The 14,702-nt window shown below is 21.8% G+C and overlaps 5 protein-coding genes across 5 annotated transcripts; 3 read left to right on the forward strand and 2 right to left on the reverse strand.

Moving 5' to 3' along the window:
* Positions 1-110: 110 nt before the first annotated feature.
* SRAE_2000374800 (MFS-type transporter SLC18B1) lies at positions 111-4,717 on the forward strand (the record flags this gene model as incomplete). Its single annotated transcript, XM_024654978.1, has 3 exons — positions 111-370; positions 3,091-3,544; positions 3,602-4,717. 3 exons carry the CDS (start codon positions 111-113, stop codon positions 4,715-4,717), a joined length of 1,830 nt encoding a protein of 609 aa, XP_024508296.1.
* Positions 4,718-5,372: 655 nt separating this feature from the next.
* Positions 5,373-7,868, forward strand: SRAE_2000374900 (Phosphate-regulating neutral endopeptidase; the record flags this gene model as incomplete). Its single annotated transcript, XM_024654979.1, has 3 exons — positions 5,373-5,400; positions 5,449-7,239; positions 7,291-7,868. 3 exons carry the CDS (start codon positions 5,373-5,375, stop codon positions 7,866-7,868), a joined length of 2,397 nt encoding a protein of 798 aa, XP_024508297.1.
* Positions 7,869-8,074: 206 nt separating this feature from the next.
* On the reverse strand, positions 8,075-9,602 carry SRAE_2000375000 (Hypothetical protein; the record flags this gene model as incomplete). Its single annotated transcript, XM_024654980.1, has 2 exons — positions 8,075-9,490; positions 9,549-9,602. 2 exons carry the CDS (start codon positions 9,600-9,602, stop codon positions 8,075-8,077), a joined length of 1,470 nt encoding a protein of 489 aa, XP_024508298.1.
* Positions 9,603-11,769: 2,167 nt separating this feature from the next.
* Positions 11,770-12,642, reverse strand: SRAE_2000375100 (PDZ domain-containing protein; the record flags this gene model as incomplete). Its single annotated transcript, XM_024654981.1, has 1 exon — positions 11,770-12,642. The coding sequence occupies one exon, from the start codon at positions 12,640-12,642 to the stop codon at positions 11,770-11,772; it is 873 nt and encodes a 290-aa protein (XP_024508299.1).
* A 911-nt stretch (positions 12,643-13,553) lies between these two features.
* SRAE_2000375200 (WD40 repeat and WD40/YVTN repeat-like-containing domain and WD40-repeat-containing domain and Anaphase-promoting complex subunit 4, WD40 domain-containing protein) lies at positions 13,554-14,650 on the forward strand (the record flags this gene model as incomplete). The annotated part of the gene is made up of 2 exons (XM_024654982.1): positions 13,554-13,727; positions 13,766-14,650. The coding sequence occupies 2 exons, from the start codon at positions 13,554-13,556 to the stop codon at positions 14,648-14,650; spliced, it is 1,059 nt and encodes a 352-aa protein (XP_024508300.1).
* Between the last annotated feature and the right edge of the window lie 52 nt (positions 14,651-14,702).

Here is a 14,702-nt window from a genome sequence, read left to right on the forward strand (position 1 = left end):
TGTAACATGATTCCAAATTGTGATCATTCTAGTATATAAGCCATACACTTTGAATTTATATATATATATATACTAAAATAAACTATATTAATCAATTTTATTAATAGAATATGAGTATTTATAAGACGCCATATGAAAGTTTAGACAATGGAAAAGAATCATTAACAGCTCTAAAGCATATAGACAGTGATTCAGAAACATCTAGTATTTACTATGAACTTAAAAATGAATATTCATATCAATATTCATCACCAAATGATGCATCACTTTTATCCACCTCATCAACATTTTTATCAAATACCTCAAAATTAACAAATATAAAAGTACCTGTAGGAAGAAGATACACATTTACTGATATATTTAGATCATCGTAAGTTTACTTTTTTTTTTTTTTAAATATAAAAAAAATATTGAGAACAGTAGTTTTATTAAATATTATTATACAGTTTACTTTAATTGACAAAATATTTTATCACTTGTATGATCTTTTTTTAAAAAAAAACTATAATATAATGAAAAAATTTTTAAATAACAAAACTTGATTCAAATTAATAAGAATAATAATGTTAAAAATTTTTTTGTCTACACGTATTATTATAGTCAATAAAATAGTAGTAATAAAAATTTATATGAAAAATTTTAACTAGAAAATTTTTACCTTTATAACAATTTAATTTATTAAACATATAAATTAGGTGACAATGAAATAAAAAAATTTTATTTTTTTTTTTTTTGAAATTAATTAATTAAATATTTTCTATTACAATATGTTAAATTTTATTACAATTTATTTTGTTTAAAATGTGTACTTATTAACAAAATATATGTTTATTCTTGTAAAAATATTAAAGTGGAATTAACATTACATAAATGAAAAAAAAAAAAGATTATTTTAAGCATTAAATTATTTTTGTTAATATGTTTTTATAAAAATGTTTAAAAGTATTTTAATTGAACTTTATTTTATTAAAAAAATAATGACAAACATTTTTAAAGCTATCATAAATTAAATTGGATTTTTATACACATTGGGTGATAACCTTAAAAAGTAAATAAAAATTCTACCAGTTTGTTAGATTTTAAAATATTTCTTTTATAGTGATAACAGATCACTTGATATAAAGATAATATATATATATATATAGAATATATGTATATTTATATATGTGATCTTCTTATCTTGTATACTTGATCGCCACATTGATAGAAGCAATTTTAGTTTATATATATAATTGAATATTAATATATATATATATATATTGATATTTAATAAAAGTGTAAATCTATTATTTCTTTTATTATTTTAATAAAAATTGTATAAATTTAGATATTACAGTTATTAAAATAAAAAGTTAAGTTAATAGTTATAATGTTATTGTAAATAACTATAAGAGAATAAACAATTAGCGGGATATGTCTTACTTTTTGCAATACATACTTTTTTACTCTTTCTAGTAGAACCTTCAATACTTTTATAAATCCATTTCTCTTAATGCCATTTAATTTATTATTTCTCTAATTAATATTCCTTAGAGTATCGCATATATATAAATATATTAATAGATATTATTTTACGTAGTTTTATATAATATATACCATACTTCCTCTTTTATGTTGTCATTTTTTTTTTTTTAAATATAAAATTTAACTCTCTTCTGTTATCAAAAAGATCGTAAAACATATAGATTTAGGAAGAAAAATAATTTCACGTTACTCTAAAAAAAAATATATATCTAGATTAATGGTTTTAAAATTTTTTTATACTAATAATGTTCATTTGAAATTTCTTAAACCTGATGTAGTGAAAATTTATATATATATTGACTTATTTGAAATATATATATTTTTTTTTAAGTTAACATTTTTTTTTTTAAGTATAATATTTTTAAATATATTTGTTAGATTTTTAGCAAGTACATCCTATAGATAAATAGTGAAATAATAATAATTATTCATGATCATTTGATTATAATCCTATTTACCAAATAGTTTGTTATTATAAAATACAAATTTATAAACAATAACTAAAACAACATAAACAACTTGAAAGTAGGAAGCATTTAGTATAAATTTTTATTAAATTATTAAACGTTTATTCTTTTTTAGGGTATATATATAATATGATGATAATATAAAAATAAATACTTTCTAGTAATTCAATTATTTTTCAACAAAATAATTTAGTATTATAAGCATTATAAAAAAATAACATTATTTAACTTTATAAATAATATTGGTAAATTTGATTTTTATTTAAGAATAATAAAATATCATTTTATTTATCTATTTTTATATTACAAAATAGTTTTTAATATATTTTATTTTTAAACAAAGTTTTTTTTTATTTCAAAAACTTTTTAAAAAATATATCATTATTCATTTATTTCAATAAGTAATAATAGGAAAAAAATTTTTTTTTAATTTTTATAGGATTTTTTATTTATTATTATTCCCATTACATTTTATTTCCACTCTTTTGATTCCTATAAAAATCTAAGATTTCTATATTCTTACTTTAAATTTAAGTTTACTTGAAATTTATACACCTCTTTCTGGTGTATTTTTTTTTTTTTATTTTGATTTATGAAAAATAATTATACTTCATGATATTTATTTTCATAATATTATTTATTTAAATTTATTTTCTATTTAGTAAGATAATAGTATAATTTCTACTTTGAGATATATTTCTACACAATCTTTTAAAGACAAAATAACTTTTTTTTTATTTTACGAAATGGGTGCAACAGAAGAAACAAATTGTGAAGATTTAGATAACAAACCTATTCAAGACATCATATTAAATTGTAAAAATTTAAAAGAAGATGGTAGTCTTATAGATTCCAATATTTCCCTGAATACCCAAAGGTTTGATTCACATTTTTTTTTTATTATTAATAATAAATAATAATAATAATAATAATATTTTATTTATTATGCCATAAATATAAACTACTACACTGTATAATATATTTAATATTATTACTATAACATTTTATATTTATACTTACATAAATTATCTTTAAAAAAAAAATATATATTTTTTTTTAAAATATTTATTTATATATATAATTTTTTTTTTATTTTTAGTACACCAACTACACCAAATATTGAGAATACGAAAAATTCTGTAGTGTCACTACCTGACACCAATAAAAGGAAACATAGTACTTCATCAATTGTTTCCGCTTCAACTTATGGTTCATTAAGAAGAGGAAAAATTTTCAATGATTATGATAGCTATAAGGATGTAAGCGGTAGTATTAAAAAAATTGAACAAGTTAAAGAAGATAAAATTGATGATGATTCTGTTTCAAATAAATCTCAAAAATCTATTAAATTAAAAGATTTATCTAAAAAAGAATGGATAATAATTGTTATGTTGGCAATGTCTAATTTATGTAGTACAATTGCCTTTAGTTGTATAGCACCATTTTATCCATTGGAGGCACAACAAAAAGGTATGGATAAATTTGAAACTGGAATTGTTTTTGGTATATTTGAATTTATGATGTTTATAACAACACCAATTATGGGAAAATATGTATGTTTTTAATAATTATTTATTTTTATATAAAAAAAAAATTTTTTTTTTTTTAAGATGGTATTAATTGGATCAAAAAGAATGTTTAGTGGTGGATTATTAACTACTGCTTTTACATCTTTAGCTTTTGGTTTTATTAATTATATACCTGCTGGTTCTTTCTTTTTTTGGATATCTGTTTTATTACGTGTTGTTGAAGCTATTGGTGATGCTGCTTTTGTTACTTCATCTTTTGCTATTGCTGCAAAATGTTTTCCAAATCATATAGCAACAATAGTTGGATTGATGGAAACATTTGCTGGTATTGGGTATACTGCCGGACCTATGATAGGAGGAATATTATATGAATATGGTGGTTTTCAACTTCCATTTATTGTACTTGGTGGATCACTTCTTTTTACAGCTATATGTTCACTTTTTGCAATTGAAAATTTTGAAGATGAAATATGTGATAGTAGTAGAGGAATGATTGGAATGTTAAAAATGCCATTAATATGGATAATGTCTGTAGCAGTTGTATTATGTGCTGTATCAATATCTTTTCTTGATCCAACATTAGCTGGACATTTAGAATCATTTGATCTCTCTCCAACAATGGTTGGTATTATGTTTCTATTTTGTGCCGGTGGTTATACAATTTCAGCACCATTATTAGGTATACTTGTTGATAAATATAGTTGTGCAAATACACTTCTTGTTGTTGGTGCAATTGCTACAATGTCTTCAATGTTTGCTATTGGTCCAGCACCATTTATACCATTTGATAAAGATTTATATGTAATTAGTATAGCATTAACTGTATTAGGATTTGCTGCTGGAGCATTATTTATACCAACATTTCAAACATCATTAGATGCTGTCAAAGAAAAAGGATATGAAGACAATTTTCAAACTTATGGTTGTGTTTCTGGAATTTTTCAATCTGCCTTTGCATTAGGTGGATTTTTAGGTCCAACAATAGGTGGTTTCTCAGCTGAATGGTTTGGTTTCAATTGGACTGTTGCTTTAATTGGATTTGCAAATGGAATATTTTTAATTATACTATTTATATATATTCTTATAATACCTAGAATTAAAAAAAATGTTAATAACTTAGAAAGGAAGGAAGATATTAGTACAACACCATTAAATACATCCTTACAAAATTCTTCGATAAACAGTATTAAAGCATAAAAAAAATTAAAAAACAAAAAAAAAATTCAATTATATTTGTTTTTTGATTTAATATTTTAAAAACCAAAAATATAACTTATTTTTTTTTACTGTGATTATTTTATAAAATTTTTTTTATTTATAGAATGAAAAATCTATACGAATTACTTTTCAAAAAATAAAATTTATTTTATTAAAATATTTTTTCTTAAATTTCTTTAATGTTTAAACAACTTTTTTTTTAATTCCTTAAATGTTTAAATAACTTTTTTTTTTGAAAATAATATTAAGATTATGTGAACTATTTTTGTAAATAAAAAGTGTATAATACGAGTAATTTATTATTAAAAAAATATATATTAATTTTAAAAATAAAAACTTTTTGTTAATAGATTATTAATCTTTTTGTAAACTATAAAAAAAGTATTTATGATTGACTTAATTTGTCATTAATAGAAATTAATTTTGATAATGATAAAATTTCTTTTATTACGAAAATGTTATATAACAAAGTATATATACTTTAATATAGTAATTGAAATGTAAATATTACATAAATGATAAATATTTCTTAAGTATCATTTAATCATTTTTAATAGTATTTTTGATACCAGTAATACTGATAACAATATGTCTATAAATTTTAAATTTTTTTATAAGTTTTTATTCTTGAATTATGGTGGAAGTAAAATTCTTTAAGATACGTAAGTTTTATTTAAAAATTACATTATTTTTTTTTTTATATATTTTAGTTGGTTTTGTATTATTAACTTGTATATCATTGGCAACATTAATTATATGCATAATTATTTTAAATAATCAAAATAATGATAAAAATAGTAATACTTCACCTCCTGTAATTAATTCAAATTCTTCCACAACAACAAAAACAATAATAAGTACTACAGTTTCACCATCTTATAATAATCCAGTTTCAAATAAATCAGGATTTGCTGATGCGGGAAAATTTTTATTACAGGGTATTGATACTTCAGTTAATCCATGTGAAGATTTTTATCAATTTAGTTGTGGAACATATTTAAAAAAAATACAAATTCCAGAGGGTAGAAGTAGAATTGGAACATATGATGAAGCACAAAGAAAAGTTAATAATTTTATTGCTCAAAATATTAAAAATCTTAAACAAAAAAAAAATCCTCTTATTGCTGAACAAATTACAGCTCATGCATATGAATCATGTATGTTAAGTGCAAGTAAAAATCCAACAGATAAAAGTAATCAAATATTAAATTTAATAACATCATCAGGATTAGGTGGTGTACCATTTTTAAATAAAAATTATCAATCACCATCTAAAACAAATTTATGGAAAAGTATTGGATATTTTGAGGGAACTCTTGGTATTCCAACACTTTTTCAGTCAATGGTTACAGTTGATTATAAAAAAAATTCATCTAATGCTTTATATTTAAATCAATTACCATTAATGTTACCAAGAGATTTTTATATTGGAAAACAATATATTTCACAGATGAATGATTATGTTAATGATTTAACTGAATTAGCTATTAATTTTAATAATGATACAAAATCAGGAGCTAGTGTAGAAGATATTAAAAATGGTGTAATAGATGCTGTAAAATTTGAAGTATTATTAGCTATAGCTTCTGTTCCTGATTCAGAATTAAGAAATTATATTCAACAATATTATGAATATAGTTTAAATGATTTATCATCAAATTATAATGGAATTGATTGGTCATCATACTTTTTAAATCTTTTTAAAGATACTATTAATGTTACTGGAAATTTTCCATTAAAAGATGATCGTTATATTGTTTCAATGCCATCATATTTTGGTGCTGTTAATACATTATTTAGTACAAATAATATTGATTTTAAAGCTGTTGCTAATTTTATTTCATTAAGAGTTATTCAAGAAACAAGTGATTTTATTTCAATTAATTCACAAAAAATTGCTAATCGTATAAAAGAAAAATATAGTATTAATATTAAAAAAAATCGTTATATACCAATTCTTGATGAAGATGATACAAATTCACAAAATTGTATTAATACTCTTATGACATATATACCATATTCTACAGGATATTTATATGTATGGTATATTAATAATAGAGAAGATATAACTAGTGATATTAGAATTCAGACAACTCTTGTTGTTGAAAATTTTATTGGTATGATGGAAACATTACCATGGATGTCAAATTATTCTTTAAACAATGCTAAACTTAAAAAAGATAATTTAATTAAAAATGTTGGATGGCCAGAATGGTATAATGAAACACAAAAAGTAGAAGATTATCATAAATATTATCAAAATATATTAAATATGGATGTTAATAATTATTTTGATATTTATCTTGAAATGATTAGAATTTTCCAAGTTGTTGAAAATTTTAATTTATTAAATTTAAAAACTGATAGACATAATTTCCAAGCATCACCAGCTACTGTTAATGCATGGTACAGTCCATGGTTAAATTCAATTACTTTTCCAATGGCTGTATTTAATCCACCTTATTATAGTTATGATTGGCCACAAGCTTTTAACTATGCTGGTATGTTTATATAATAATAATTATTTTAAAAAAAAATATGTAAAATTTTAGGACAAGGTGGAACTGCTGGACATGAATTAACACATGGATATGATGATGAAGGTGTTCAATTTGGACCATATGGTAGTTTATCTGATTGTAGATGGAATTATTGTGGATGGATGGATGACAATTCAACTTTAGGATTTAATGATATGGCACAATGTGTTGTTTCACAATTTAGTGAAAAATGTTGTCCATTAAAAACAGGAAATGTTCATTGTGCTAATGGACAAACAACACAAGGAGAAAATATTGCTGATTTAGGTGGTCAACAAGCTGCTTATAAAGCTTACAGACAATGGATTAAAGAATATAATAATGGTAAAGAGGAGGAACGTTTACCTGGTCTTGAAAATTATACACCAAATCAAATATTTTGGTTAACTTATGGTTATTCATGGTGTATGAAACAAGAAACTAGTAATTTAGTTAATCAAATGTTAACAAATCCACATGCACCTGGTATGTGTAGAGTTAATCAAGTATTCCAAGATATTCCAGATTTTGGAAAAGATTGGAATTGTCCTATAGGAAGTAATTTATATCCAAAACCAGAAGGTAGATGTAAAGTTTGGACAGGAATATAATAATAAAAAATAAATTTTTTTTTATAAAATTTTTCTAACAAAAATAATAATATATTTCCTATTGTAGAGATAAATATTTTATTTTAAATAAAATTGATAAACTGTAATAGAAATATGAAAAAGTTATTAAAAATATATTCACATTATTATAAAAAGAAAATATTTGTTATTTAAAAATTTGTTTCTTGATATGTTTTTTTTTAATCTTATCTTTTAGAACATGCTTCATTTCTACATAAAGCATAACAACTAATGCTACATTTAAAAACTGACATTCTATTTTTACAAGTTTTATTACAAGTAGATAAACAGTTTGGTTCACATTCTTTATATTTTGAAGCTTTATTTCCACATTCATTATCACATGATGCCTTACAAATAGGATCACATTGAGCATATCCTTTATCAGAATATAAACAATTTTCTTTACATTGCCCTTGGCATCCAATAGAACAAACATTCATAATTCTTTTTCTTTCAAAATCAAGTGATGTACAAGATTTATGACATACATCAGTCCAAGCAATAGAATCATCAGAAGATGCCAATCTTGGTGTATAATTAGTACAACTTGAAAGACAATCATTTTTCATTAAATCTAATTTATATAATGTATCAACTTTTAACATCATCTGAAAATGTGATGAGACACGATGTGCATCTGGAGCTAAACATATAGAATCACATGTTTTTTCACAAATATTTTCACAATTAATATTCTTATTTTTTAAACCATAACATTGATACATACAATTTTGATTACATTTTAAAATATCACACTTTTTTTTTCCATTAATATTTTTTTTATTTTTACAAACATTTTCACATGGTGAATGACATTTTGAAATTTGATGTTCAAATGATTTTTTTGGATCAACAATTCCTCTAGCACATCTATTTACACATTGACTAACACATATTTTAATATTTTCAATAATTTCTTTTGGTTTCATAGTTGTAACTTCTTTAACATAATGTACATTTGGATTAAAATGATTTGAAATTTTATTAACATATTCTTTTGCTTTTATTGTTGGAACCTCTGAAGCACTAAATAATTGTTTAAGTCCTTCTTTTATTATACAAATTGTATTACAATTTGGTGAACAGACAGATGAGCATGCAGATCGAGAAAATAAATCAAATTGTTTAGATAATAATCCACATCTAACTGAACAAAATGGTTTACATAATGTTTCACATACATTACTTGTATCATCATTATCAGGATCACATTGATTTTCACATGAAGTTAAACATTCACCATGACAAACATTTGCCGTTGTATTTATATTTATTATATTATTTTGATTTATATCAGAGACAACTTGTGAAGTAGCATGATTTAAATAATCTCTTACTTCATGAAATTTTTTAACAAGAGGTTGAAATAAACTACTATCTAATATAGGTAAAAGTGGAGGTTGTGTTGTAGTTTCTGGAATTTTTGTTGGTCTTAAATAAGCCATATGTCCTTGATTAACATAAAGGTAACTTGTACATGCTGAAGCACATGCTGTAGGGCATGTATTAAGACAAAGTGTCGGTATTGTTGATTTTCCTAAGCATGATGTTTGACATCGTTGAATGCATGCAAATCTACAATCATCGTTCGTATTCGCCTATATATTAAACAAAAAAAAATGTCAATAAAAATATATATTAAAATTATTAACTTACATTAATACCAAAAATATAAAATATTAATATAATACATAATTTTTGACAAAACATTTTTAGTACAATAAATAATTATATTTATTTTAACTTTAATAAATTAATTTTTATTAGTAAAATGAAGATGATGAAATCGTGAATAATATAATTTTAGTACTAATAATCAATTGTAGAAAATTACATCTTATAAAGAAGTACTTTTAAAAAAAAATATTTTTCTAGAAGGTAATCAAAAGAAGTCCCACGATTTATGGGAACACGAAAGAGTGTTAAAGAGAGCGTTAATTAATTTAACAAATTATTTGTCCAACATCAAATTATCGTGTAATTTTTATTTACATTATATGAAAGTACTCAATAAGCAAAACATTTAATTTTAAGAATATACTTGTATAACATAATTATATTAAACGCCATCTTAATGGGATGCTTATCGTAATTCATTCTATATTGTTACTAATTTAATAATATTTTATCTTTTACAAGTAACATATATTAAAAATGTTTCATATAACTATTATAAAAATTTTTTACTTCTAATATTTTATATAATTTTAAACTTATTATAATTTTTAAGAATGTTTTTAAAAACATGTTTTGAAGTTTATATTAAATGACACATTTGAAGAAACTTTATATATTACTAATAATAATTAATCACTACCTTAAAATTATTTTATTAGAAATAACTTAATTTTATAAGTACTAAAGTTTAATATTTTTAATCATTCATAAAAAATTAATGAGCATTTAGATATAATTTAATCTCAAAATAAACTGATTTCAGTGTATGGTAGTAATAAGCTATTTGAAAATATTACTGTAAATATAATATAATAATTTTTATTTTAATCTTAAAAATTATTCACGATTTAAAACAAAAATACAATGGTGTTATTATATTTATATGTTTTTTTAATTTAATAATTTGATAAAACAAAAAATATTTTTAATAAAATGTTCTATATAAAGTTTTAACAATAAATATAATTATTAAATTATATTTCTATTTAAAATTCAAATAATTTGTTATAAAAACTTTTGATTATATATATAAGAATTATCATAAAAGTGTTTTAGTTTACTATAAAATTTTAGTTAAAGAAAAATTTACAGTATCTTAAGTTTGTAAATGTCTCTATAAGAACATTTTTATATATTATACAAATAGTTACTTTAGAATTTTTTGAATCTTCGTATAATAAATTATTATCATAAATTTATTCATCTTTTGAAAAACTTTTAAAAATAAAACCATTAAAATTAATCTTATTTTTGTATGATAAATTTTACTTAAAATATAAAAGAGTAAAAGTCAATGAATTTTTTGATAAAATTTCAACTTTATGTTATATCTTTCTTCAAATTGAAAATAAAGACAAGTAAATTTTTTAATTCAACAACTAATTAGTTTTTAAGTAAAGTTTATTATTAAATCATTTTCATATTTTAAACCGTTTTTTTAAATGTAAAAAATTATGTTAATGAATTGTGCGTATAAATTTAGTAAACATTATATCTCAAAAACGATTAAAACTTTTGAAAATTTTTTAAGAAATTTAGAACATTTACTTGAGTTTTAAGTTTCTTACTTGAAAGATTTTTGAAATATATTTTTTATAATATCTTAAATTTGAAATGTTTTATAAAATGAGATTAAGTTTAATTAATTTCTCACAAAAATCTGATTTAAAATATATACTTTCAATTTAATGTTTTCATCTATGTCGAGAATGACATGTTTTTTCATAAATTCCTACTATCGTTTATAACTTTAAAATAATAACAACTTCCGAAGTCTTGTTTATAATATGATCATAATCATACTAAAAATTTGTCATTTTTAATAGACAATTGAATAAGTATATTTTTACAATAAAATTCAAGAAAAATATGTCAACAATAAATATTCATTTAAATAGTGATAAAATTTTTTTTATTTAACTGAATAAATTAAGAGATAAACATATAAATAACGATTTTTTTTAAAATCATAATTTTATTATTTCTTTTTAATATATCAAATATTTGCAAATTTAAATGTTATATATTGATAAAACTTTTGGAGAAATAAAATAAATTTTAGTTTTATGTTACCAAAAAAGCATATTTTATTTATTTTAAATATATTCTTCTCTTTACGAATCATTTAGATCAAGAACTTTTCGCATTTATTTAAAAAATATACATTATTAGAGTTCATGTCACATTATACAAAAAAAAATTACTTGCGAACACGTCGAAGTTGTCTTCCTTCATTGTCAGAAATAATTTGATGTTCAATGACATTGTCGTCGAAACAAATGTTTCTTGTATCTTCGATTGGTTTTTTTGCTAATAATGTTTTTTGAGGGGGAGTGTAACCCTTTATTCTAGCACGTTCTTTTATGGCAATGTCCTTAACATCTTCATTCATTCTAACAGATGGAGGTTCAAGAACTGGTGTTTCTAAAGCTTTTCTTGCCCATTCTTTTGCCTCAGTACAATCTGGTCTTTCAATGACAAGTGAAACTTTTTTGTTTTCTTGTAATTGAGTTATAAGAAGTTTTCTACAAACATCTTTATCTGTAACAGGCATTCCTTCAACATCACAAATATGGTCTCCAACTTTAAGATGATCAGAAGCAATAGAACCTGTGTCAGTTTTTGAAACTAAAACACGATTTTGAAAATGACGAATTCCTAAACCAAGTTTTCTTCCTTTTACTACACTTATAATTGCTAATTGATAAATGTATCCATCTCTTCTCATAATATTACGTTCTCTTTCTTGTGGTATGGTAATCTTGGATAACATATCTTGAGCTCTTTTGTCATCTCTAATAACACGAATATAAGCCATTGGATGAGCAAAACGTAATAAATGGTAAAAATGATTATGATCTTTTAATTTTGTTCCATTCAAAGCAATAATTTGATCTCCAATTTGTAAATTACCTTCAGCTAAAGTTCCTGCTTGAATTTTAATAATTACTAATCTTTCATTTGGTGTTGCTCCAAGTGGATCACCCTCTTCCATTGGAATTGGAACTTCAAGCTCAGCTACAGGTGCACAAGCATCTTTAACCTGTTCGTTAGAATTATTTTGAGCTGCCATTAATATGTTATTACTAAAGCAAGACACAAATGTAAAAAAATCTTTTAATTAATCATTTTATGTCTTTTTAATGCTATTTAATTTTGAATTTTGTAAAACAAAATTTGTTTTATTATTTATAAAATATTCATATTTAAAAAAATAAAATATTATCTCATTGAATCTAATAAAAAAAATCTTTCTAAAATCCATATACACAAATGATTCAAGCCATTAAATATATTTTAAATAAATCTTAAATTTGGAATTTAAGTATTATAGATTCAAAAATTTAGATATATTATTAACAGCTTACTTTTTTAATTATTACTTATTTACAATAGTAACATTAAGATGAAAATAAAAAAAAATGTACTTTAAAACTTTGCTTCTTAAGTAACATTCAAGTTATTATTTTTTCATCACCTATATATTTACTTTATTCTTCTATTTTGTTGTACTGTTTCTCTATTCTTCAATTAATTAAAACATCATTTCTCCATTTTTTGCTTCTTTTTATTAAGGTAAAAAAAATTTTTTTACATTTAAAATTCTTGTTAAATTTTTTAATATAAACTAATTTTTTATTTTATAAAAAAATAATTCACCCTTAATATTATTATAATAGTTTAAAAATTAGTTATTTAACTAAAAAATAGTATATTACTTTGTATTATTTAAAAATTGTTGGTCTTGTACGGAATTAAATGCAAAGTAACTTTTAGTAAATTTACAAACGCTAGTAATTTATTTTTTTTAAAATTTTTATCTTGCAAAGGATAGAAATAAACAATATTAAAAATATAAAATTATATAAATTAATTTTTTAATATATAACTTTTCTTTTCACATCTAATTAATAGTTTTTTAAATAAATTAAAATGGTGGATTCCATATATATAGATAATGAAACATATGATTATGTTAATCAAATGAAAAAACTTTCAAGTAAATGGAAAACAAGTCTTAAGAGACATTTTGTAAAAGCAAGCTTAATTTCTAATGTTAGATGTGCTTCATGGAATAGTACTGGAGATATTCTAGCTATTGGAACAAATTCAGGAGAAATTTTATTTGTTAAATTTGAAAAAGGTTTAGAAAATTCTGTAAGTAATAAATATAAAAATAATTAATATATTTATAGGATGATGTAGCTATTCAAATTGTTACAATTAGTGAAGCAAAAGAAAAATTTATTGAAGATAATCCTATTGATTTAAAAGATTCAGAAAATGAAATTAATCATGTTGTTTTTCATAATATTCATCCTCATCTTTGTGTTACCTCCTCAAATGATCATGTATTACGATTTTGGAATCCTTATAATGGTGTTAAAATTGGTGATTGGTGTAATAGTGAACTTGCATCTCAAACATTAAATTCTATATGTTTTAAAGGAAAAAATGTTACTGACTCAACATTATATTGTATAACAAATTATGAAAGACTATGGAAATTACAACAAGTTAGTGATGATTTTAAAGTTACAACTAAACTTTCTCAAAATGAAATAAATGACATTGCATTGTATGGAAAAGACAATAATATTATTGGTCCATCACATCGCGGTACTGTTATAATGTATGATGGAGATACTTTAGAACAATATCAAAGTTTTGAAATAGGTACTCAGAAAAGAGGTTATAGAGTAATTGCACTTAATAAAGATCAAACATTAATGGCATTAGGCAATAATTTTGCTCAAGTACAAATATACATGATGGATCAAGAAACAGTATTAACTCAATATGATGGAATGAGAAACACTGTCCGTCATTTATCATTTTCTGCTTGTGGAAAATTTTTGGCAATTGGTGGTGATGATGAATATATTGTAATTTTAGAGACAAAAAATTTTACTGAAATATATAGAATCGATAATCTTGGTAGTAAATGCCGATTTTTAGAATTTAACCCAATATATCCTTATTTAGTATATAAAGATTGTGATAGATCTAAAAATTCTCCAATAAGAAAAGAAAGAAATGTGCAATATGAACAAGCTATAATTCTTGGTCCATTTATATAGTATATTTTTTTTTGTAATTGTACATATTGTGATATCACATATATATTGACTT

This window comes from Strongyloides ratti, assembly GCF_001040885.1.
Source record: "Strongyloides ratti genome assembly S_ratti_ED321, chromosome : 2".
Lineage (NCBI taxonomy): Eukaryota > Metazoa > Nematoda > Chromadorea > Rhabditida > Strongyloididae > Strongyloides > Strongyloides ratti.